The sequence below is a fragment of the Cucumis sativus genome, chromosome 6 (assembly GCF_000004075.3).
Source record: "Cucumis sativus cultivar 9930 chromosome 6, Cucumber_9930_V3, whole genome shotgun sequence".
NCBI classification, from domain to species: domain Eukaryota; kingdom Viridiplantae; phylum Streptophyta; class Magnoliopsida; order Cucurbitales; family Cucurbitaceae; genus Cucumis; species Cucumis sativus.
In genome coordinates this window covers 3641798-3664736 of record NC_026660.2, presented here as the reverse complement: position 1 = coordinate 3664736, position 22939 = coordinate 3641798, and the positions used below count along the sequence as shown (strand labels likewise).

The following is a 22939-nucleotide window of genomic DNA, read 5'->3' as shown; positions in this document are numbered from 1 at the left end:
TCATCATAATATGAGTGACCTCAGGTTTTCATATCTTCAGCACAAGTGCACTAATGATTGCATTACTCTGCCAGAGGCCCTGCGAAGTTGCTGAATTCCTAGAATGGAGGATATAAGAATCAAACGTTCTGCAGAGCTCACAATCCAAAGAAGAGCAAGAACCAGCAAACAACGTAAGTACTGAAATACCATCACTGACCACATTCTGAACTGGCATGCAGAAGGACGAGGAACCAAAGATTAGGTTCCTAGAATAATTGTCCAGGAGTAGTAAATGAGATTATGTAATTCAAATAGCCTAAACATCTACAGTCCACTGTCAACTAGTTTACTGTTATAATTGTTACAACTACTTCGATAGTTACTAAATAACTAACTTGTATTACATTTTCCTCAATAAGTAAGCATCTCCTCTCACATTGAGAGGTAAGATTTCATTCAAACAAAAAGATTAAGATTTGGTTTTACACCAAGAAATGAAGGGAAAAGAACATGATAGACAAGTCTTCTGAGAAAATTCTTTTGTTTGCATATAAAATAAGTTATCTGGTTACATGAACAATTATGACCCCCCCCCCCGAAGTGAAAGAATTGAATGACAGTGATAACAAATGCCAATCTGTCAAAGGCTTAACTTATACATGAGAGCTTCCCACCCAACTAAAGTATAGAATTCTAAAACCCCAGTAAATGGGGAAAAAAAGGTACACTATACAATCACTATAAAAGCATATTCAACTCAGAGAGGTCATCCATGGGTATGTCAAGGCCCACTGCATCATGATCTTGTAATCCATCCTCGTCAATGTTCAACCAAGAATCCAGATCTTGGGGGCCACCAAGTTCATTACCCACACCTAACTCTATTGAATCTAAATCATGTAACTGAAGGTTTGTGAAATCTGTACATTCACCAATTTCCTTCGATGAATCCTCAGTAGCATTAGTAAGGGGCAATAACACTGTAAATTCCTTTTTTATGTTGCCATTGCCAATTTCATTGGAAACCCTACTTCCAGGGTTATCAGAATAAGTGCCATCCGTTAGATTGCCTACAAGTCTATTTCCTGCAGGAGATAGCTGAGCTGTCTTCTGCTTGGGTTTTGTTTTTGCTTTTCGCTCAGCCCTAAAGTCCCCAGCAGATGAACGGCCAGCTTTGGTAACACATAATCTAGCTGACATATCTTTATCCCTTTCTCTCTCACTTCTTTTCCCCTTAGCTCCACCTAATGAATTGTTACCCACGGTTGATACAGGTCTCATGCAAGCACTTCCTACATCATCAAGTAACACCTCTTTCTTCTTCCCTCTATTCACTATAGGCCCAGTTCGAATGAAATCCTGGTCAGAAGAATGAAGTAAACCTCTTCCACTTTTATGATTCTGCACTCCATTGGGATAAGCTTCACCGGAAGAGGAACCTACAGTGATAGACAATAGTTAAGAACCAAACATACGAGATGAAAACATTGATTAACATCTATGACGTTATAGCAGAGGTCTGCATGAAGCAAACAAAAAACATTTGGACAAATTCATGAACCGTATTGTTGCTCAACCACCATATATAACCCATTTTGTTACTGTATTTTTCCTTCTTTTCTTTTTAAGGAATAAATAAAATATTAAGTTCAACAAGACAACAAACAAAATAGGAGAACGCAAGACATTAAAGCTTCTGCTTTAAGAGTCAACTAATTGGAAACAATTGAATCATTACCATTCATAACATCTGTATCAATTCGGTTAGAAGGTCGAGTTAAAATGTCTCGGAGTGCAGGTTCACTGAAACAACTTTTTTGCGTATCATCAAATCTCCGACACCTGGCAAGAGTTCTTTTCATGAAAGCTGAAGCAACTTGTTTTGATACCTTGGGGATCCCCAATTTTGCAGCACTACTGCCTCGAGTGGCCTATCATATCAGCCATATAAGTTGAGTTAATAAATGAATTTGAGTTTTTTTTTTTAAGAAATGTTACAAAAAGTTCCATTATTTTAATGAAAAGAGGCTAGTGCACAAAATACAAAGTAACAAAAGAAATAAATACAAATACACAAAGCACAAAGACCAGGCTGTAAAAGCAAAGGCTTTCCAAAATAAGCATAAATCTTGGAAGGAGTGACGCTTGGTCAACTGGAAGGTTCAACCTTGATGCCTATGCAGATGTGATATAGACTGTAATTTGAATGATAAGCCTTCCCTGTAGAAGTTGGTTGGTAATAGTAGTAGGCTAACACTTCTTTGCTATCAGTTTAGCTAGAACTGTACACAACTGTTATATTATGTTACATCCCCAATCCTTCTTACATATACAAAAAAGGGTAAGAAGAGAAACTCACAGAATATGCCAAGGGAGAGCTGAGGAGAGAGGGTAAGAAACACCTGAGGGCCCAACGGGAGACATGGATATAAATAAGGAATGTTTTGGGTATGAAAACTAGGTCTAGATTTTGGTGAAAGCTGTTATAGGCTTTTAGGAAAAGTTGTCTGCTATTCTCGAAGGAGCTGGATTTTTCTTTTACTATCCCTATCATCTGGTTGCCTTGTTATTTTGTATTCCTTGGATCATTTTAATAATATATAATTTCAGAGTACTGTCTATGTTTGGCCCTTTGTTGAGATCTTTCTGAGTTTCAGGTTTAGAATCTTAACATATTACGGTTAACAATGTAAGCACCAGATCGGAAGCATCGCAAGAAAATGAAATCTTTTACTTCCCTACTCCGGGAACCCAGTTTTCACCAAAAAAAATATTCTTAAGAAATGATAAAGGCCCTTGTTTGCAAGGGGAAAAAACATACAATACCAGGGAGATCATTCACATCAACCTTGACTAAGAGGGAAAAACAAGAAAAGGACTGAGAGAACACATTTGCATGAATATAAGACAGTGAAAGAAATAACAAAAGTAATTAAGCATAAATATTCTATGTTTTTACGTACCAACTGCTTTAAACAAGCCAACTGAACAAGCCGGTCCATTGCAAACTGTTCACGGGACCTACAAGGATATAATAAGAAAAAGAAAATTTTCACAATATTAATAATCATGTTGCAATATGTAGACTAAAGAAAGGAACAGAGATACAAGTAACTGAAAACCCACCGTTCTTCTGTTTTTCTGCCTTCCTCAATTGCTTTGATTATCTTGTTTCCGTGATTTTTTGTTTTAGCAACCTATAAAGCATACGTTGAAACCTTAGTGCCAAATATAAAGCTTAGAAATGCCAAAGAAGATTGCACAATAAGATCTTACGGACACCTAAATTAAAAAAAAAAAACATGAAAGGCATTATGAAAAGTGCATTGCAACCTGTTGGTTAAGTTTCTTCTCTAGCTCAAGAATTTCTTGATTCATAGTTTCCTCTTCCCCATCTGCTAGGTCAGGCTAAAAAAGATACCATTGAAGAGTTAGAAAGGATAAGGCAATGACACAGAGAAGTATATAACAAAGGTACAAACTAAAAACCGAAATATATACCACTGTCTCTGGATACAATCCAATACTCTGGAGCTCCAGCATGAGTCTATCCTCTACAGACATCTGTTCATACTGGCAATTAAAGACAGAGACATTAGACTCCTTCAAAGGCATGCCTAGTGGTCCATCAAGACCATTTTCATGAAGCTCAGGGATGTATCCGTTATTTAATTGTTGATATCCATGATCTTCTTGATGCACATCAGCATTAAACGACTGACCGTCACGCCTTGATCTCCCATTGCAAGAAAATCTACGAGCAGCAATTTGCGAAGTTTTTAGATCCAACTCAGATTTAATTCCCATTCCAACGGATTTTCCAGGCTCAAAATCAACAGAGGGATACAGAACACCAGAAAAGTCATCACCCCCATATTGTGAAAACATATTTGTCCCTCTACTGTCTTGAAAATCCTCAATTTCCTCTTCAATTATTAAAGCTGATAATACTCTTTGGTAAAGTGGAGTAACAGCTTTCCTCTTTTCTGATTCTAGTTTTCCACTTATAGTAACAAAGTCCTCAGCTTCGTCAATCCGATCAACATTTCTAGGCAGAATTTGCGGTTTGCTTTGATTAATTGAGAATTGGCTTTTTCTTCCAGAGCCAAGTGCTTGAGGTGATAAATCTTCCTCTACCCCAAAAGCACCCTAAGAAAATACACGCGAGGAAAAGAAAAGAATTATTATAGACAGAACTACTAAAGGAATGAACACAATGATCGTAGAAAAAAATGGAAATAGCTACTTCGACAGGACTACAAGTAGTTAAACAGACAGCTCCGATAGTTTAAAAAATGAAACACTGCAAATCTAATATCCATGATTTTTTAATTCAAAACCAAGCTTTCGTTTTTTTTTTTTTTAGAAACAAACATTTCATTCATAAAATGAATTAAGGGAAAACCCCAAGCACCTAAAGGTGATTACAAAAACAGCGCCAAATGGCAACTAAGGCCAATAAGCTAAAATTCTTAAAATGGTGCCCAATTTTGCACCAGTAAAAAGACATGGACAAAACAATGTCAAAAAAAACTAAAAGATGAAAAAGAGTCTTTAAATAGATGCCTATTATGCTAATCGGACGATAATCAGAGACCATTCTAGCATCCAAATCCTTGGGGATGAGACAAATATAGGTTTCATTTAGGGAGGCATTGGTAACTCCAGAGTAAAAAAAATCATGGATCATATTCATAATGTCATCTTCTAAAGTAGTCCAGAAAATTTTGAAAATTGCTGCTGTAAATATATCAGGACCGGGAGACTTATTAGCACCAAGAGAAGAGATAGCCAAGAAAACCTCACTTCAGAAAATGGGCATTCAAGATCAGCAGCATTATTATTCGAAATCGGATTCCAATTCACATTTATGGGTAGGAACTGAGAACCAGCCTTCTTAGTAAAGAGATTTTTGTAGAAATCGCAAAAATCAGATTCAAAAAACCAAGATTTCATTTTAAAAAACCAAAAGATACAGAAAGACCAAACGGGAAAAAAAACACATAGGCCAACAGAATAAAAATGACCTATGAAAAGACACCCCAAAAGGAAATGTTTGGGGTTTTCCCCCACTTTCATTTATCCATGGAATGTTTCTTTCTCCAAAGAAAACCCCAAAAGGAAGCCAGAAAAACCCAACCTAACAAGAAAGAAGTGCTTACTCAAAAGAACCTAGAATCATGTATATACAAACAAACAAATAACTGATTGCTATGAATCTTATGATAGCTGTCCAACGCGGCAGCTGAAATGAGCCCATCAATAGGCAGCTAAGATTGAACAAGTAATAACTTCCCAAAGCTTTATGCTCAAACAGCGGGTTTAAATAATATAATATGATGCATTTTCTTCCCTAATCTTATGATGGCTGTCCAAAGCGGCAGCTGAAATGAGGCCATAAATAGGTAGCTAAGATGAACAAATAATAACTTTCCAAAGCCTTAGAGTGTGTTTGGTTGAGATTCTAAAGTGTTTAATTTTGCCAAAAAACTATTTTGAAAAAAATGGTAGTGTTTGGCAAATTAAAATAATGCATTTTTGAAATTTCATTTATAAAATAATCTATTTTGAATAAATCTTTAAAAACCAAATTCACATATAAACACTTATGAAAAAGTCTAACCAAACATTAAGTGTTTAAATTTTAAACTCATTTCCAAAAAACTGTTTAAAAGAAAATGTATTATTGAAAAACATTTCGTTCTTAATTCAATCCAAATGGACCCTTAACCTCGAACAGTGGTGTTTAAATAATAAAATATGATCCATTTACTTCCCTAATTGTCATCCTGATTCCCTACCATCTCGAGAAATTTATCAGCCCTAACCAGCTCACACCCTACAACTTTACCCAATCGTTCAAGATTTGTAAATACATCAAAGAAATAAAGATATTTGCAACTCCCAGTATATTACCCAAAGTTCAAATTCATCTAAATGATCCTATATTAACTTTTTTTATGAACCCAATACCTTCAAGTAAATTTTCTGATAACTTAGCAAAACCTTCAGTTCTGAATATTTTATACATGCTGCTAAACAAATGAAAATCCAGACACATACCGAAATCGTATTCTCGTGGTCCAGTACTTCAGAGAAGCTTTCATCATTCTTGTCTAGGGATATCTGCAGAGTGCAGATAAAGTTCATTAATAATTTAAGAATGTCTCTTTTAGTGACATTGGGAAGTACTGATGTTTACAATAGAATACTATAGTTCTTAAATTTAAGAGTATCTTTTAGTGAAATTGAGATCTAATGATGTTACAAGTAAAACAGAATATAACAGTTCTTACCTGCTGCTTCAAAAAGGACTCATCCTCTTGGCTGAGGGAAGCAAATAAAAATTCCATTTTCCACCAGAATGTACTAGAACAGCAAACATCTGCAATAGGAAAAATAAAATGAATAATACACACTAGACATTCATCATATGTACACACCATTCTTCATCTTTAAGAGATTCAAAATTTGAAGAAGGATAACTTACAGCTCGGATTACAAGCATAATTTGCAGCATCTAGAAGCTCTTCACGGTCATCATCTGATTCACCTAAAAACCATGTATAAGAATACTTATGCACATGTAACATTAAGGAAGTGAATTCCATTTAAATAACATCCATTTGTCATCTCAGTGGACATGCAGAAACTGAACAAGAAATAATAACTTCTTACAAGAATATTATCAATTCCCACTCCTAAAGCCCATTATCATGTTGCACGTCAGCATATCACACACGGGTTAAACTTTTACTTCCTCTTAAGAAAAGAAAGAAAAATGATATCATTATAGAAATTATCATTTCAACTAGAAAACTTTTCTTTTCAGAGAAAACAAAAGTTTAATCAATACACATAGCATACATCTGAACTTTAAAAGAAAAATGTATAGCAGCTTTCAACAAAATGAAGCACTGGAAGAATATTCATATAGCTCCATGCTCATGTTTCACAGAGTTACATTGCAAGTGTGGGTAAAACTGAAATCTTCCTTTCTAGGAGAAGAAGTAGAACAGTATCATTATAGAAACTATTATTTCAACTGAATTTTTCATAGAAACCAAATGTCCGCTCAATACCTAAAGTCTACATGCATTCAAACCTAAACAAAACTGTTGTGTAGTATTTATAAAATTGTTGCACGGAAGAATATTTTCATAGATTAAAACTTAAAGTCCTACCCACCACAATTATGCTTTCTCCCCCTCTCACAAATATACTTCTACTTTTTCCAAAAAAAAAGTTGTTTCGTGTAAAATCTTCTAACTGAAAACAGGTAATTTGAAGTAGGACACTTCGTGCTAAACCCTAAAGAACTCTACCATTAAAACGATTACCATACAGAAGCAGTATCCTGTTTCTTGGAGAAACCCATCATTAAACACCATATGTATCAAAGATAATATACCTGTACAATCAGGGGAACCACCAGCTGATGTTTGTGAAACTCGGGTGAAGGCTTTGCGATCAGATAACTTTTTCAGTGGGGGACGACCTGACTTGCTGAATTGTAATATATATCAATAAGATAAAGATCATTGAAAAGAATAATGAAAGAGAGAAAAAATATTGACAGATATATCACCTTCCATTTTTCTCGGAACCGAGCCTTGCACTTTTAAGTGGTTTAGTCAAGGTCGGAGTTTCCAGTTTCTCCCTTGCTGGTGAAACAGAAACCCTTGAAAATGATGAACCCCTACCGCTCCTTCCCTGTCTTCTAGCACAGTCCCCAATTTCTTCTTTGTCAAGTCCCTTGTTCTTAACTGAATGAAATATGTTAGAAGCATTGTTCTGAGCAGAAGGAACCAACATTCTTTCTTCGGGTTCCCCATTCACTGATCCTCTCTCTTTCAACTGAATCTCATGATTTTCCCCAGCTCCAGATTCTTCACTCTCAGATAACCTGGCAGGAGATGACACGACTTCCTGTTTCACCCTAACTTGTTGACTACCAATAGACAAGTTCCTTGCAAGAAATGAACCACCCGCCACAGGTGAAGCCATTCTACCACCTAAATCTGAAGGAGAACCTTCAGACCCCTGCACATCATCGTGGTTTGAAACAGGTGTTAATAGATTAGATCTTCTAGTACGGGACATTTTCTGTGGCCTCTGGCCAACCCATTGAGCCATGGGAGGAGAAGATGATCCACTGGGAATGGGACGCTTGCGATTGTTAGCCCCATTTACTGATTGAAATTTATTTGCAGGTTGTTCCCAGCCATCAAGACCTCCAGACATACGTGAAAGATTAGGAGATGAACTTCCAGCATTACTAGAGCCAGATCTTGGTGCCCTTGAACCCTTTCCCTTTGCCAACGAATAAGGACCAGCTACATGATTGTCTTCACGAACATTTAATCTGATAATAATTTTACATTAATCAAAAATAACATATGAAATCTTGCTAACTATATGAGAGCAACCATTAACTACTCAAAAGAGTAGATGGAAATATGACAGTAATAAACCAAAAGTCCAGATTTCAATTGTAGCAAAGCATAAATAATTTGTGAAGTTATTTTCAGAAACTGCACCTCCTAATTGTCATGGAAATTAAGGAGGTACTTAGGGCAAGGAGTGGAGTTGCAAACTCCAAAAAGTTGTGGAATTCATAGAGTTGGGGAAGGAGTTAATAAGACATAAAATTAATGTTTTTTAGTCGTGGGGCCCATTAACTCCTTGGGCCAAAGACTCTAAGAGAGAGAGCACTAAAAGGAAGTCCTACTGTAAGCACCCACTGAAAAAAAATTATGAAGTTTTAATCTTTATTTCCAGTCCAACTTCCCCTAGACCCTAAACCCTAAACCCTTTTTGTCCATAACATCTTCCCTTTTTGTTTGAAATTGTCGCCAAGCAACAATAGAAGATGCCTTGGAAATGAAGAAGGAGAGCACCGACCAATGTTGCAGAAGATTGGCCCACAAGAAAGTGAAAGAAAATTATGATGGTATTTGTGTTTTTTATATAATATCGTTCCTTTTTTCAGTTAAGTCCCTTTCAAAGCACCTTTCTCCCACTTCACCTTTGGAAAAAGATTACTTTAAAGCACCTTGGAAAACCAGCAGTCCAAGGAGAATAAATGTCTTGGTTTGGATTATGGCCGTGGGTTCTCTAAACTGTTCCGAAACTATGCAAAGGAAGCTTCCCAATACGTGTTCACTGCCTTCAGTGTGCCCCCTTTGCTTGGAAAACAGTGATCTCTTAATACATTTCTCCATTTTCTGTCCCTTCTCACCTAATTGTTGGTTTAGCATATTTTCTATGCTCAAATTAGTTTGGGTCTTTGATGGTTCGTTTAGCGTCAATGTGCTCCAATTATTGAGGGGGCCTTATTTATAAAAAAAAACCTTTTCTAATTTGGGTTAATTTGATAAAAGCGCTTCTAGCTGAGATTTGGTTTGAACGTAACCAACGCAACGCATCTTCCATGATAAAAAAAAAAAGGATTGGGTTGACATCATAGAGATTCCTAAAAGAAACGCAGCAGTTTGGTGTTCCTTCAAATGCAGACTTCAAAGATTTATCTATACAGGACATCTACCTCAATTGGACCGCCTTCATCTGATGAGTTTCAATGTAGTTTTTCCCAATTTCCAGTTCAAAATTAGTGCTTCTGTAGTTTGGATGGGCTTTAATATGTATTTCTGCCGTTATGTTTTCACTTTTCAGCCTTGATTTTGTCTACCGTAGGTAGCTTCTATTGTTATTTAGGTTGTTACTTTGGTCTTTTCATGCGCTTAGTATTGTTCTTGTTCTTTGTATTTTGGATATGATGAGGGTGATATGGGGGTGTCAACCTAGTTGAGTTGTCTGGATGCACCTTTTGATCCTCTCTCTCCCCCTCATTTCTTGGCTTCCCTATTATTCTGATTGTATAGCTCTCTTGTACTTTGAGTTTATTAATAATAAAGAAGTTTGTTTCCTTTTCAAAAAATATAATATCGTTCCTTATTGTAGGTGATATATAATTAAATTTGCCTTCAACCACTAGCTTAAGCTTTTGGGTGAATTGGTGATTTAATATGGTATCAGAGCATGTGGTCCAGGAAGGTCCTCTGTTCAAATCCCTGCATTGTCGTTTCCTCCCCGAATAAAATCAATTTCCACTTGTTGGGCCTTTCAAATATTTTAAACCCTAAAGTGAGGGGGAGTGCTGGTGATATATAATTAAATTTTCCTTCAACCACTAGCTTAAGCTTTTGGGTGAATTGGTGATTTAATACTTATCATAAAATTAAAATAGCACCAAACATAGTAGACTAAAACAATCGACATACTTGTTATTTCCTTTAACTAGTAATCGGTCCTTTCCTTGTCCACCGGCAGAATCCCTAAAATGAGTGGGCTTTTTTTCAGGCTCAGCCTTGGGAATAATCCGCACACTTGAACTAGTAGGCAGAGAACTTCCATCACACTTGTTTATTCCACTAATACCGCTGGAAGAACCTGATCTGCAATAAACATCATATTTCAACGTTTATCCATCTTATACATTAATAATTAATAAACAGGTAATGACTATGAAATAACTTATGTCCAATAAGTATCCTGTCCACTTTCCAATAAATTGAATATTTCAGGTAAAGAAAAGGAAAATTTCAAACTGCAATATATAGAAGGAATTGTCCATGATATAAGAAATGTGTTCTTTTATAAAGACAGAATTGAAATTGTATAGATTACACAGTAAATGGTTCACATGAATATGACTTGATTTAAAATTCTTCAAACCTACCTCAACTATTGCATAAGTGCATGCCGCACAACTAACTTCTCTACTTCAAAATGTTCCCTTTCTGGAGAGGGAAGGGTGATTTTAGAAACAATTTCATTAATACCAACACCAGACAAAGGGGCTACTAACTCAAATCTGCTCAAGAGTTATAAAAAGATAATAGGAAAATATTTTCAAAAAAATATCAGTTAAGAAGCTGCATGGAAGGAAATAAACATGTGACATCAGTTTCTAGGTACAATTTGGATAATTTTGCGGGGCTTTTGCTTGTACCAGGTCATATCAGTCTATAATCAAGGATGTGTCGTTGACCTTAATTCTAAAGACAGGAGGTCCTTGATGGGTTAATTACTTTTTGCAAACCTTTGACTTAGAGAAATAAGAGAGCTTATAGAAGGATAGGCCGTTCTTGGAGAACGTTTTCACTGGCTAGGATCTATGTTTCCCATTAAATTTCTGTAACTAAAGATCTGGGTGCTACAGCATTGTTTTTGGTACTTCCAATAAAAGAAATGGACTGGTATCACACCAAGAATTGAGCCATCCAAGGTTAAGAAAAGAAAAGGAGTAAAGGGAGGTCCAACCCAAATTATCTGCAGAAAAAATTTGTTTCATAGAGATACTTTTTTTTTTAAAAGGAGACAAGCTTCTTTATTGTTAATAAACTCAAAGTACAAGAGAGCTATACAATGAGAATAATACGGAAGCCAAGAAATGGGGGAGAGAGAGGATCAGTAGGTGCACCCGGACAGCTCAATTAGGTTAACACGCCCATAGCACCCTCATCATATCCAAAAAACAAAGAACAAGAACAATACTATGGTCATGAAAAGATCAAAGTAACAACCAAAATAACAACAGAAGCAAGGCTGAAAGGTAAAAACATAACGGCAGAAATACATATTAAAGCTCATTTAAACTACAGAGATACTACTGAAAGAATTGTAAAGTTTGAGACTATATTCAATTAAAGTCATCGTAAATAGGCTCATGATTTTTGAAAATGAAACGGCTCCAACGGTGCTAAAAGTTAGTCACAAAAGCACTATTTCCCCATTTTTGGACTGGACATTTTTTTAGTAAAGATATGATGACTTCATTGCTACTGAAAAAGACAGACATGAGGACAATGGATTGAATAAGATTCAACAATATAACCAGTTGATATTTAGCCACATAGCAACATTTTCTTCATGAAGTTGAAATTTAGAGGTCCACAAAAGGTTGAAACTTATCTTAAAACAAAAATCAATTATAAAATCATCTCCCGAACAATCTCCAAATGTCAATTCCATTAATAAGTTAAGTGTTCTTTGAAAAAGAAGATATAGAAGTCCATATCAGCATACAACCTTGCTAGTTATAACTAATAGAACATCAATGACAATATCTTTCAGTGTGGGAGGTGCATAGAAGGTTGGGATTTATTCTAAAAACAAGTCAATTTTTAGACTCGTCTCCCAACCAGTTTCAAAAGGCAAATTCCAAGACAAATCAACTGTCATTGGGAAAAGGAGAGGTAGGAGACTTCTTTTAAAAAATAAGAAGAAAAAGAATAATAATGATATTTAAAAAAAAAAACATGTTACGTAAAATCCTAGCTAGATTTCTCATCTTTGAACTGTACAAGATTCATCCATGCATGGTAAGGATGAAGTAAATCACCTGACACTTTGGGACTCAGACGATTGCAGTCCTGGCTCATTATTTAGCTTATGAAGCATGGCACGTTTAAGCTCTCCTTCACCATCCAAGGGTCTGTTTAAAACTGTACCCACAGACCGCTTCCTTTTCATTCTTCTGTCCCACGATTCTGCAGTTGGAAGTTTGCGGATTTTTTCTTCAACTAGATCAGAAGCTTCACCTCCATCTCTAATCAAATCTCTCTCTCTCCCCAAGGAAGGAGGTTGCCTCATGACATTGTTAGTCCGGCCTTCAGCCTATTAAAAGATTAAACAATATAAAATTGCTCAGGCAGTCTTAAGTTTAAGAAATATCAAACTAGCATGAATTGAAAAAAGAATAGATTTATGAACATGATAGTAAATGTGTACAGACTGAATCATGGGGCTCAAGAAAATTCAGGACGGCAATAAAAAATCACAGTTATACGAAAGGAGACCTCTGAAAACCTTGAGAATGCAGTTAAAATGGATCTATCCACAGATATGCATGAAGATACATCACTTGCCACTTGCGACTTGCCAAAAGGGCACCTCTCAGAACTTTGCAACATCAAAGTTGTGTCTAATTAATCATGCTATTTTGTGACTTCTCAGAAGTTCTACTAATTCTTGTTTCCCAACACTACATGTTCAACCTTTCGATTCTGTTCTCTGCCTTTGATAAGAAACTTTCTTTTCACTTATATAAACCAATAACTAAGTTGAGGTAATTATGTTCAAACACTTTATTTCTATTAAAAAGTAATGACACATGTCATGTAACTTTTTTTTCCTGAGCACCATACTTATCAAATTAAAATTGTCCTTAATAGCTGAAGACCATATAGGGGCCCACAAAAGTGAATTGTACTCCAAAAACACCTGAAATTGCAACATCTCTCTTAAAAGATTATTACTTCACTTTTTCCAAATTACCAAAAATCAGCGCTCAGAGCATTATTCAATTAGTCTTTGCTCTCCACTAAATCTCTGACTTGGTCACTAGCAATGCAGTATAGCTAAACTCTTCTAAAAAAGAAATAGAAAATGATTTTAAACCATGGGAAAACAAGATAAATTGAATAACATTAAATGCATGCAGAACAAATAAGTGATGACTAACCAGTAATAGTACTTTCTTCAAAGATTTGTATTGCCAGAAAAAGGACTACCACAAAATCACCATAAGTAAAATGGAACAACAATCCTAAGAGGATTGATTTTGTTGGATTGGAGTTTTTTTCTATAGTTAGTTATTGGGCTCCCCATTTAATGTCGGACTTGTTTGTATGCTCTTGTTGTTCTTTCTTTCATCTTTGTTGTTCTTTCATCTTTCTTGATGAAAGCTCAGTTTCTCAATCGACTGGTTTGCAAGGAAGTTCCCATCCTTACCTGTTACCTTCCTTGTTGGAAGAAGAAGGAAACTCCGGAACATATTCTCTAGGGTTGCATACTAGCAAGATCCATTGAGAATTTCTTCTTCCGTTTGATTTCCACAGCTAGTCACAAGGATTGTAGTAAATAGTATTGTGTGTGTGTGTAAAACAACTTTCATTGATAAAAAATGACCGAATATGATCATGTAGTAAATAGTAATATGATTGTGTTGCTCCCCCCCTTCCTCCAGCTCCCCAAATAACCTACGGGAGAAGGATTGTTTTTATGGTTAGCTGGGGTGTGTCACTTATGGTGGATGATTTGGGGGGAGTGGAATAGTAAGTATGGTATTTAGGGAGGTGGAAAGGGATTCTAAGGATGTTTGGTCCCTTGTTAGAATCATTATTCCCTTTCGTGTTTCGATTTTGAAGACCTTTTGCAATTATTCAATAAGCACTATTTTGTATCATTGGAATCCCTTTCTGTGAGTTTGGCTTTCTGTATACTCTTGTATTCCCTTTTTTAAATTGAAAGTCATCATTACTGTCAATGAAAAGAAAATGTGAAGCTCGGTTTCTAACCAAAATAAATAAAGAATTTTTTTCAAAATGAGAACAAAGCAAAGATATGCAACAATTTTCATTATATGGAAAGACAAGTGTATAAATAAACGCATGTTAATATTGAAAACTAGAACAGGAGTGAAAGGATAAATAAAATTTCCAGACCCTTAATTCAGCAACTGAAGTCCGAACCCGCTTGTTAAGAACGTTGTTTTTTGCCCTGTCTTCAAGTCTCTGATTCACAACATCTGAAGAATTTCGATGAACCTGACTTCCCTTCTTCAACATGTTAGGCCCGACTGGCCTTTCAGTTAAGATCTCGTTCCGAATTTGCTTCTTCTGGACCTGGGACTCACAGTACTTGTTCAATTTGTTCAAGGAATCATCCATCCTTCTTCCCCTAACCCTGAAAAGTATATGTTCATCAGAATCAGTATCCTCATTCCAGATTGTTCGGATGAAAACTTTTTTGAAGGACTAGGCCTTAAAACTGAGGAGGAAGTGGAGTTTGCAAATCTATTGGGGACAATCAATGGCCACATCCCCTCCCAGTTTGCTGAAAGGAGAATCTGGATTCTTAAGAACTTGGGAGAAATCTAACACTAAAAGTCTAAATGTCAAAGCCAGAGAGTTTTCAGCTCTTGTATTTATCCTTAACAAAGGTTTGACCAAGACTATTGGAAGAACAAAATCCCCAAAACCGCTAGTGTTCCTATAGATCCTCGTTCTAGGAAGACTGAATAGTAATGACAAAGTTCAATGGAAGTTTCCTATTATGCAGTTTCTCCAAGAGCTGTGTGTGTTATGTTCTAAAAAAATATATTATTTGATGTACATTTGAGAAAACCTAGAACCTTCTTTTCATTCATTGAGTTTATGCTACAAGCCAAAGTATTTTGTTAGATATTTCCTTCTTCGGAGCCAGGGCCTGCCATCCACTGTCTATAAGAGGATTCTTGGGATATCCTTTTTTGTGAGCAAGCAGATTAAGAGAAATGGAAGATCCTATGGGAAAATGGTTTCGTGGCTGGTGTTGAGAGTTGAGGAAGGACAAAACTAGAAGTAGAAGTGAAGTTTTTCTTAATATCAAAATAGTGCTCGATAATACTTCTAGAGATTTTGAATCATTTTTCCCCCGGACGAGAAATTGATTTTTTTTCCCATTTTGAATAATGTTTTAGTTTTAGCATGCTTGTAACTTCCCATCGATTTAACCCTCCAAGCCAATAGTCTTTTTATCATTTATGCCACGCAAGTTCCACATCAAAAACGTCCTTTTGGTTGAAAGGTTCTTCCCTTCTTTTTCTTATTTTTTGTCTCCTATTAACATAAAGTTTGCTATTTATATTCAAGAAAACAAACAACAATGTAAACAAGAGATAAATTTATGTAATCAAACAGATCATTGCAAGCCAACCAACTGAAAAGATCGTTGGTACCCAAATTTAAGTTTGGAAAATGTACTAATATAATTTGTAACCAACAGGATTCCCAACTGTTTCATACTCGAGGATTGCAGCATCATGACATCAAATAAAAAGAAGAGGGAAAACAAATATGATGTGTCTGGTGAATATGAAAAATCAAAACCATAGGGTACCTAGCCTTATTAGAGGCTTCAAGGACACAAGCTCTGAACCGCTTTAGCTCCTCCACGGCCACAGGATGCTTCACACGAGCAGATCCAAATGAGCTGTCTTCTACATTTGTCCCAAATGACATCTCGAGAACCTTTTTTAACTCTTCTGAACGAGGATACTTTTGCTCTCCCAACTTTATAGGATCCAACAATAAAAACTGAGATAGTGTAGGCAGATCCCCAGTTGATGAAGCAATACCTCGGGATGAACTAGAACCCAAACCAAACATCCGGCTCTCTCCTCCATCACGATAGTTTCCAGACCTATCCAAACTGCTACTTGTCTGGCTCATCCTCTGTCCATTGCCATAGCTCCCACCAAATGCCAACTCGTCTTGAATAGCTGAGTTTGAGGACTCAAACCTCACATTTCCAGCCATCACTTTAAGCTACCTGAGCAAAAACCCAAATAAAATAGCTTCCCTATAATTCGTAGACTCCAGAATCCAGCTCTGGAGCAGCAAACAGCTCGAACTATCTGCAGTAACCATGACATCAAATTATTTCCAACCTTGTTAATTAAGTAACGTCTTTGAAGTGCTAACTACGTTTCCCTGAAAATGGACAACAGTATGCATCCAATGGAAAACTTGGGTAGTGTACGTAAACAAAAGAAAGAAGAAGAAGAAGAAGAAAAGGGGGAAGCCGGGATGATGTTCCATTCACAATCAAAGCGGGTAGCAAAACGAAATTCAATTTTAAGAACCCATAATTTTCATGTGATTAAAGTATCGGAACAAACAGAAAAAATAACCCTCGCCAATTTACAGTACCTTTGTGCTGCCCCTTCGACAACGACCGAAATTTCCCAAACTAGATTACGGTTTCAGACAGAGACGAACAAAAACAACAATTCGTCGCAAGAATTGAACCAATCATATCAGAAACCCTCCTAAAAACAAAACTAACAAACTAGGTAAACTCTAAACCCTAGTTCAAGCAAAACCTCTAGGGTTTGTCACCGACCTCCCCAAGATCGAATTCGCAGTTCCCCCAGGAGAAAATCGAATAATTCAAAAGCACAGAACTCCAGATGACAACCATTTACCTGCATTGACCGATCAAACCCACATCGAACAGTAACAAAGATAATTCGCGATGGCAAACAGCACCGTTCAAACACCTTGAAAAATAAAATAAAAGAGAAAGATAGAGGTATACGATGAGGGGGAAAGCAGCCGCCGTAGAGATTCCGATGGAGAAGGGGGGAGAGAGAAGGAAAAAGATTAGGAAGGTCCCGCTGAAATTTACTCGGACAAGGCAGTAATCGGCATAGTACACCGCCGCTACAATCAGAGCCCTTAATCGGGCTTTGGTCTTCGTGGGTCCCTTCAATTTAGCGCCAAGCTTTCGATAGATATATACTTTTACGGAAAAAAATACCAAAACAAACGCTCTCACCTTAAACTATAAATTCCATGAAACCCTCTCCTCAAATCTCCTTCGTTGTCCCTTCCATCCAACTTCTTCGCCGCTCTTTCTCCCGTCACCGTCTCCGTCCGCCGCCCGCCGCCCGCCGCCCGCCGATCGGTGGATGGAATGCTAATTCTATTATAAAAACAATACGCTCTGCCTTTTGTCGCTGAGAACTGCGAGAGTGAAGCGATGTGGGAAATCTTGGTCGGAGGCTACCGGAAGGAGCGAGATGATCGGTGAGTGATGGAGAGTGGCGGGCAGGAGGAGGAAGGCAGCATATATACTTTCCAACTGACTCAGTCGTTTTGACTGAGATGACATTTTAGTCAACGCTCTTGTGACATTTTTGTCTATGAGTTTCATTTCATTTTTCAAAAAACAAATATCAATTTATGTCCTAATGTATTTGAATCCATTTTTAGTTTTAATTATATAAAATTGAAACTACTTTAAATCTTTTTAAATATAGTCAATTATTCGTGTTTATTAGCGATTACAGTTACTTGTATAATGGGTGACAACAATTAGACAGTAACTTTTGATTACATTTATAAATAAATCTGCTCATTTTGTTAAATTTAAAAGCCATTTTTGACAGGGTGGGAATTGATATGCAATAAGCAAAAAATTATGCAAAGTGTAGGTAAGGTCGTTATCAACGAATAGTACTTATCTAAACGTCTTAGACAAAATATTATTGAGCCGTTAGAATATGAGTTTAGCCGTTAGGATCCGAGTTTAGGCGGCTTTTTCATATAACCTTGCGTCCCGGTCCCGACCGAAAAAGGCCCTTCCCCCACGGGCTTCCCTCTGCTCAGGTTCACCACCGTGTAGGTATTGAGCCAAGGAAAAAACTTGAAAAGTTCTTTTCGTAAAACCTTGGCAGAAACCTAAAGCGTATGGAGCCACTGTCGCGTCGATCAGCATGCGCGAAGGCGTATCCCCGAACGCCATTATAATAGGCCACTCATTTATGAGCCTCCAGATCGGGGGTTACAATTGATGCTGTTTGTCCACGATGGGTTTCTGGGCCACCATCGTTTTCATGAATCAATAACGATATTCCTTGTTACTAGATTTCTTCATGATTTAGGTGTTCAAAAAAACGTTTATTTTAGGTCTTTTTAGGTGTGAAAATAGGTCTTTTTTTCTTCATGATTTTTCGTGTTCGAGATACTAGAATTTCAATATGGTAAGTGAAGATTGGACCTAGGCATACATCAAATCTTATAATTGAATCAAAAAAGATAGACAAGTTAGGTGATAGTTGAATTGATTTTGTTGGTTTTTCTAGTCAACCAATTACTTTTGCGGAATCTAAATTAAACAACAAAACCAATTGATTAGTGTTATTTGGTTCTTAGTTTTTTCATTTTGTTTTTTCATATGTTTATTCCTAGTCTCCACTTTTAATGAATAGTCCTTTTTGCTAACTTTAAATTTAAATTGTGTCTACTTCTTTCTTAATAAATTGAAATATGACATTTTTATGTCTATTATTTATGCTCTCCTAATAAAAATTCGTGCATGTCACATAATAATTTGGGTTTTTTAAAACAAAAGATATATATATATGTGAATTAATTACCAAAATAATAATGTTTTGAAAATTTATTACCAAAATATAGTTGTTTTGAAACTTTTTATCTAAATAATGTTGATTTTGATATATTTTATAAATAAAAAAAATGGACTAGTCTGGGGGTATTTAAAAAAATAATAATAAAAAGTGAATTAAGAAAAAAAGGGTGAAAAAGAAATAAATATGTACTTTTAAATTATTAAATATGTTTATTTTTATTTTTTAATTATTATATACGTGTTTTAAAATATTAAAAAAATTGATTTAAAATATTGTATAATCATTATTAATATTAATATCGTTTATTGAGCAAACAATGCCAAAAAGTGACCAAAATATCAAATTTGATCTTAGATATTAGAAAACTTATATCGTAATTTTGGTAGGATCAAAATAAATTTTACCAATATCTAGTAGTCTATAATCAAATTTGATATTTTCGTCACGTTTTGACAATATCTAAATGATCTTGTTTATTTTGATTCTACCTGGGTATAAATTTTCTAATATCTAGTAGGCTAGGATCAAATTTGATATTTTCATCACTTTTTGGCCTTGTTTGCTCGGTAAAGGATATTAATATTAATAATTTCTGAAATATTTAAAATTTAAATTTTTTAAAAAAAAATTAAAACATATATATAATAACTAAAGAATAAAAATCACATCAAAAGAAAGTAAATCATTAGAAAATTGATTGACTTTTTTTTATTTACTTTTTTAAACAGGGCCAGACTCGTCCATTTTTCACTTAATATGTCAAAATCAACCGTATTTAGGTAAAAAGTTTCTAAACTGCTGTATTTTGGTAATAAGTTATCAAAACAGTATTATTTTAGTAATTAATAATTTAATCTTATATATGCACCGTAATAGTTCAAATACTAAGGGTCGTTTGGGTTATGAGTATTACGTTAGGGATATGGTAACTTCTCTCTCATTTCTATTTTCTTTCTCAATCCATTCTCAATTCTCAATAATTCTACATTTTCAATCCATTACTTTATTATTTCATTTATATAAAAGAATGTTTACTATTTTATTTATCAAATGCCATTTGTTTATTAATTTAATAATTATAAAATAGTATTATTTTTTATTTATTTTATGTACAATATTAATTTTAATTAAATACTAAGTATTATTAGTTTACACATTTAACTCTCATATTTAACTATTTCTTTTAATTTTATCATTTAATGTATTTTATTTATTTTTCTTCTTTTATTCATTTTTCACGTTTCAAATATTTTATCAAAACTATTTCGAATAAATTTAAGTTAAATAATTTTTTAAAAATATAAATTTTATTAAACTTATAAAAAATCAAAACAAAATAAAATCTTCCTAAAAAATGTATAACAAATATATATTTTTTTAAGTATTTAAACTTTAAATGTATAAGAATTTTCTTTTTTAAAAAAATCGATTTAAAAAATGATAATATTGAAGGTAAATTGTTTTGGAAAAACCAGGACGATTTGATAAATTAATGATACAAAATTTGTACATGTATTGGAGTTAAAATATGAATTTTTTTAAAAAAATTAATAATTTATATCAGTTGACGTCGTATTTAAAAAAATATCTTAAAAATATTTTATGAAAATATAACCTTTCGAAAATTTAATTATATGAAATATGTATATAGGATTTATAATACAAATTTATTTTAAAAAATCAATAAATTATTCGTAACAACTACTTACAAAATGTTGGAAATAGACGTTTAAATAAATTACTTAAAATTATTTTACGAAAATATAATAATTTAGTAAATTAAATATACAAAATTTGTGTTTACGAATTTAAAAAATGTATAAAAAAATAAATTTCATAACATTATCTACGTGACCCTTCTCCAAACACATTTTATCACATCCAACCCATAACCGTTGCTCCTAACACATTTGGTTTATGCATTTTTAAAAGTGTATGTTTTTTGTCCTCAAGTTTTTTTAAAAAAAACTTATTTTGGTTTGTGCATTTAACTAAAAATTAAAATCCTATGTTTATTACGAGTGATTATCTTATCTAATATCCCAGTCATTCAAACACACTAGTCTACATCATCATTCAAGTTAACGAAATCTAAACGGCAAGAACCAAAGTATGCTATTTTTAAAAGTTTAAGGGCATAAACCTACCTTTTAAAAAATTTATGGACCAAAATAGAACATCATACAAAATTTAAGGACCGATACAAAATTTAAACCTATTATATGTATTGTACAGCCGCGCCAATCCAAAAGTATAATAAACAAACAATTTTACTTTATACTTCAATTGAAAAAAAAAATGAAAAACACACAACAATTAGTTGAATAGAGTGATGTTGAACGCCACAGTGACACTTTGATTTTATTTGTGATATAAATAATATATATATACTACTCTTATCTTTTATATTGATCGTTTAATCTCTCGACAATGTCTATCACTACACAAGCAAAAATGACAACAAAAAAAGTAGTATAAACAACAAAAACATTTGCAAAAATAGCAAAAAAAAAAAATAATGATAGTAGGATCCATGTCATTAAAAGCATACAACCCTATGATATCATTAATCACATGTCATATTTGTCGTATTCGCAATATGCAAAAAAGAATTATATGAAATGTTTTTTTTTATTATTATTATTGTTATCTGATGCAATTTTCTTAAAGAATATGCTTCAATATGATAAAATTCATATTCTAGGACACCTTCAACTATTTTGAAAATACTTCGATCATAAAGGTGTTTCATGGCATTCAAACGTAATGAACTAAATGCTTGTCACATAATAACCATTTTATTTTCTATTAATTGAAAATGAGCTTATAAATACCAGCTCTACCACAAAGTTTACAGATTTGGTTGTCTCTATTTATTATAGTTAGTGTTTTTAAAAAGTAAAATCGAGTTTTGAAAACTAGAGAAGTGGTTTAGTTTGCCTTACATGGTACAATAGCAACGTATGGTGACGACAATAAAAATGGTGAATCAACACATGATAGACGTTTATGACACGTTTGTAATTGATTATTTTATCATAGTCAAAACAATAATTCAAAAACAGTATTTAATAGCGTTTAAAAATGTTAAATTAAACATCGACTTTCCCTCCACCATGTGTGTTGATCTCCTATATGGTATGTATGAGAATGTTTTGAAAATAGTGATTGTAGTGGTATCGCTTTATGGACGATTGGTTTTGTGAAAAAAAGTGATTTTCATAGTTTCATTTGGAGTGTGTTTGAGAGTGATAGTTGGAGTAGTTATTATATATATATATATATATATATATATATATATATATATATATAAATACTTAGCTACAGTTCATTTATAAACCATCAAACTTAAGTTCGACAACAAACTCTTAAAATTAATTTTTAATAATTTTAAATACCAAAGTGATTTTGAAACAATGGAAATACTAAAAATGAAATTTTATATTTGATTTTTTTTAATAACTATAATAAATATATTATATAAAATGCACAAATTCAAAACACATATCTCATCCAATTTAAAGAGGTTTGTATCATTACAAAAATACTTAAAACTATATATATATGGACACAAGTTGTATATAAAAAAAAACTAAATAGAAGGAAAATGTGGTGGCATGTAGAATGGTCGAGTCGTGAGATGGATTGGAGAGAATGGAGACGGCAAACGTGAAATCAGATTACAACTTTCCTTACTAAATATTTTACACAATCAGCTTCAAAAAATTAATATTGAGTAATTTCTTATTTTTGTAAAATCTACCTTATTTATTTGCAAAGACGATTTTAAACATTAAATTCTTGTTATACTTTTAAAAGCAATTATCTACCACCAAAACTAAAAGGTGTTTGTAACCAAAGTAAGTTCATGCTTTTAATTTATATTTTAAGCCACATTATTTTAAAATTATTTATTTTACAAAATATTTGAATTTATCTTTAAATATCTTGTACTAATCCATATTTATTTAGAAT

The 22939-nt window shown here is 34.0% G+C and overlaps 1 protein-coding gene across 4 annotated transcripts; it reads right to left on the bottom strand.

Moving 5' to 3' along the window:
• Positions 1 to 477: 477 nt before the first annotated feature.
• On the bottom strand, positions 478 to 17751 carry LOC101208951. Of its 4 annotated transcripts, none has more exons than XM_011658268.2 (16): positions 17368 to 17751; positions 15928 to 16444; positions 14493 to 14733; positions 12389 to 12663; positions 10266 to 10439; positions 7571 to 8347; positions 7394 to 7488; positions 6473 to 6535; positions 6279 to 6367; positions 6046 to 6108; positions 3484 to 4131; positions 3316 to 3390; positions 3109 to 3179; positions 2946 to 3003; positions 1721 to 1913; positions 478 to 1421 (listed from the first exon to the last, which is right to left on the bottom strand). In XM_011658268.2, the coding sequence occupies exons 2-16, from the start codon at positions 16344 to 16346 to the stop codon at positions 721 to 723; spliced, it is 3942 nt and encodes a 1313-aa protein (XP_011656570.1). In that variant the 5' UTR covers positions 16347 to 16444; positions 17368 to 17751; the 3' UTR covers positions 478 to 720. The 4 variants fall into 4 exon arrangements, with proteins under 4 accessions (XP_011656570.1, XP_031742671.1, XP_031742669.1 ...); XM_031886811.1 differs by lacking the exon at positions 17368 to 17751 and adding an exon at positions 17015 to 17349 and having other exon boundaries at positions 6473 to 6526; XM_031886809.1 differs by lacking the exon at positions 17368 to 17751 and adding an exon at positions 17015 to 17348.
• Positions 17752 to 22939: the final 5188 nt, after the last annotated feature.

Excerpts from the sequence above, each read along its gene's own strand:
- LOC101208951 (XM_011658268.2), bottom strand. The coding sequence starts at position 16,346 with ATGGCTGGAAATGTGAGGTTTGAGTCCTCAAACTCAGCTATTCAAGAC. Across the intron at positions 6,368-6,472 it reads TTATGCTTGTAATCCGAGCT|ATGTTTGCTGTTCTAGTACA; the intron begins GTAAGTTATCCT and ends TTCCTATTGCAG. Across the intron at positions 6,109-6,278 it reads AGTCCTTTTTGAAGCAGCAG|ATATCCCTAGACAAGAATGA; the intron begins GTAAGAACTGTT and ends TGCACTCTGCAG.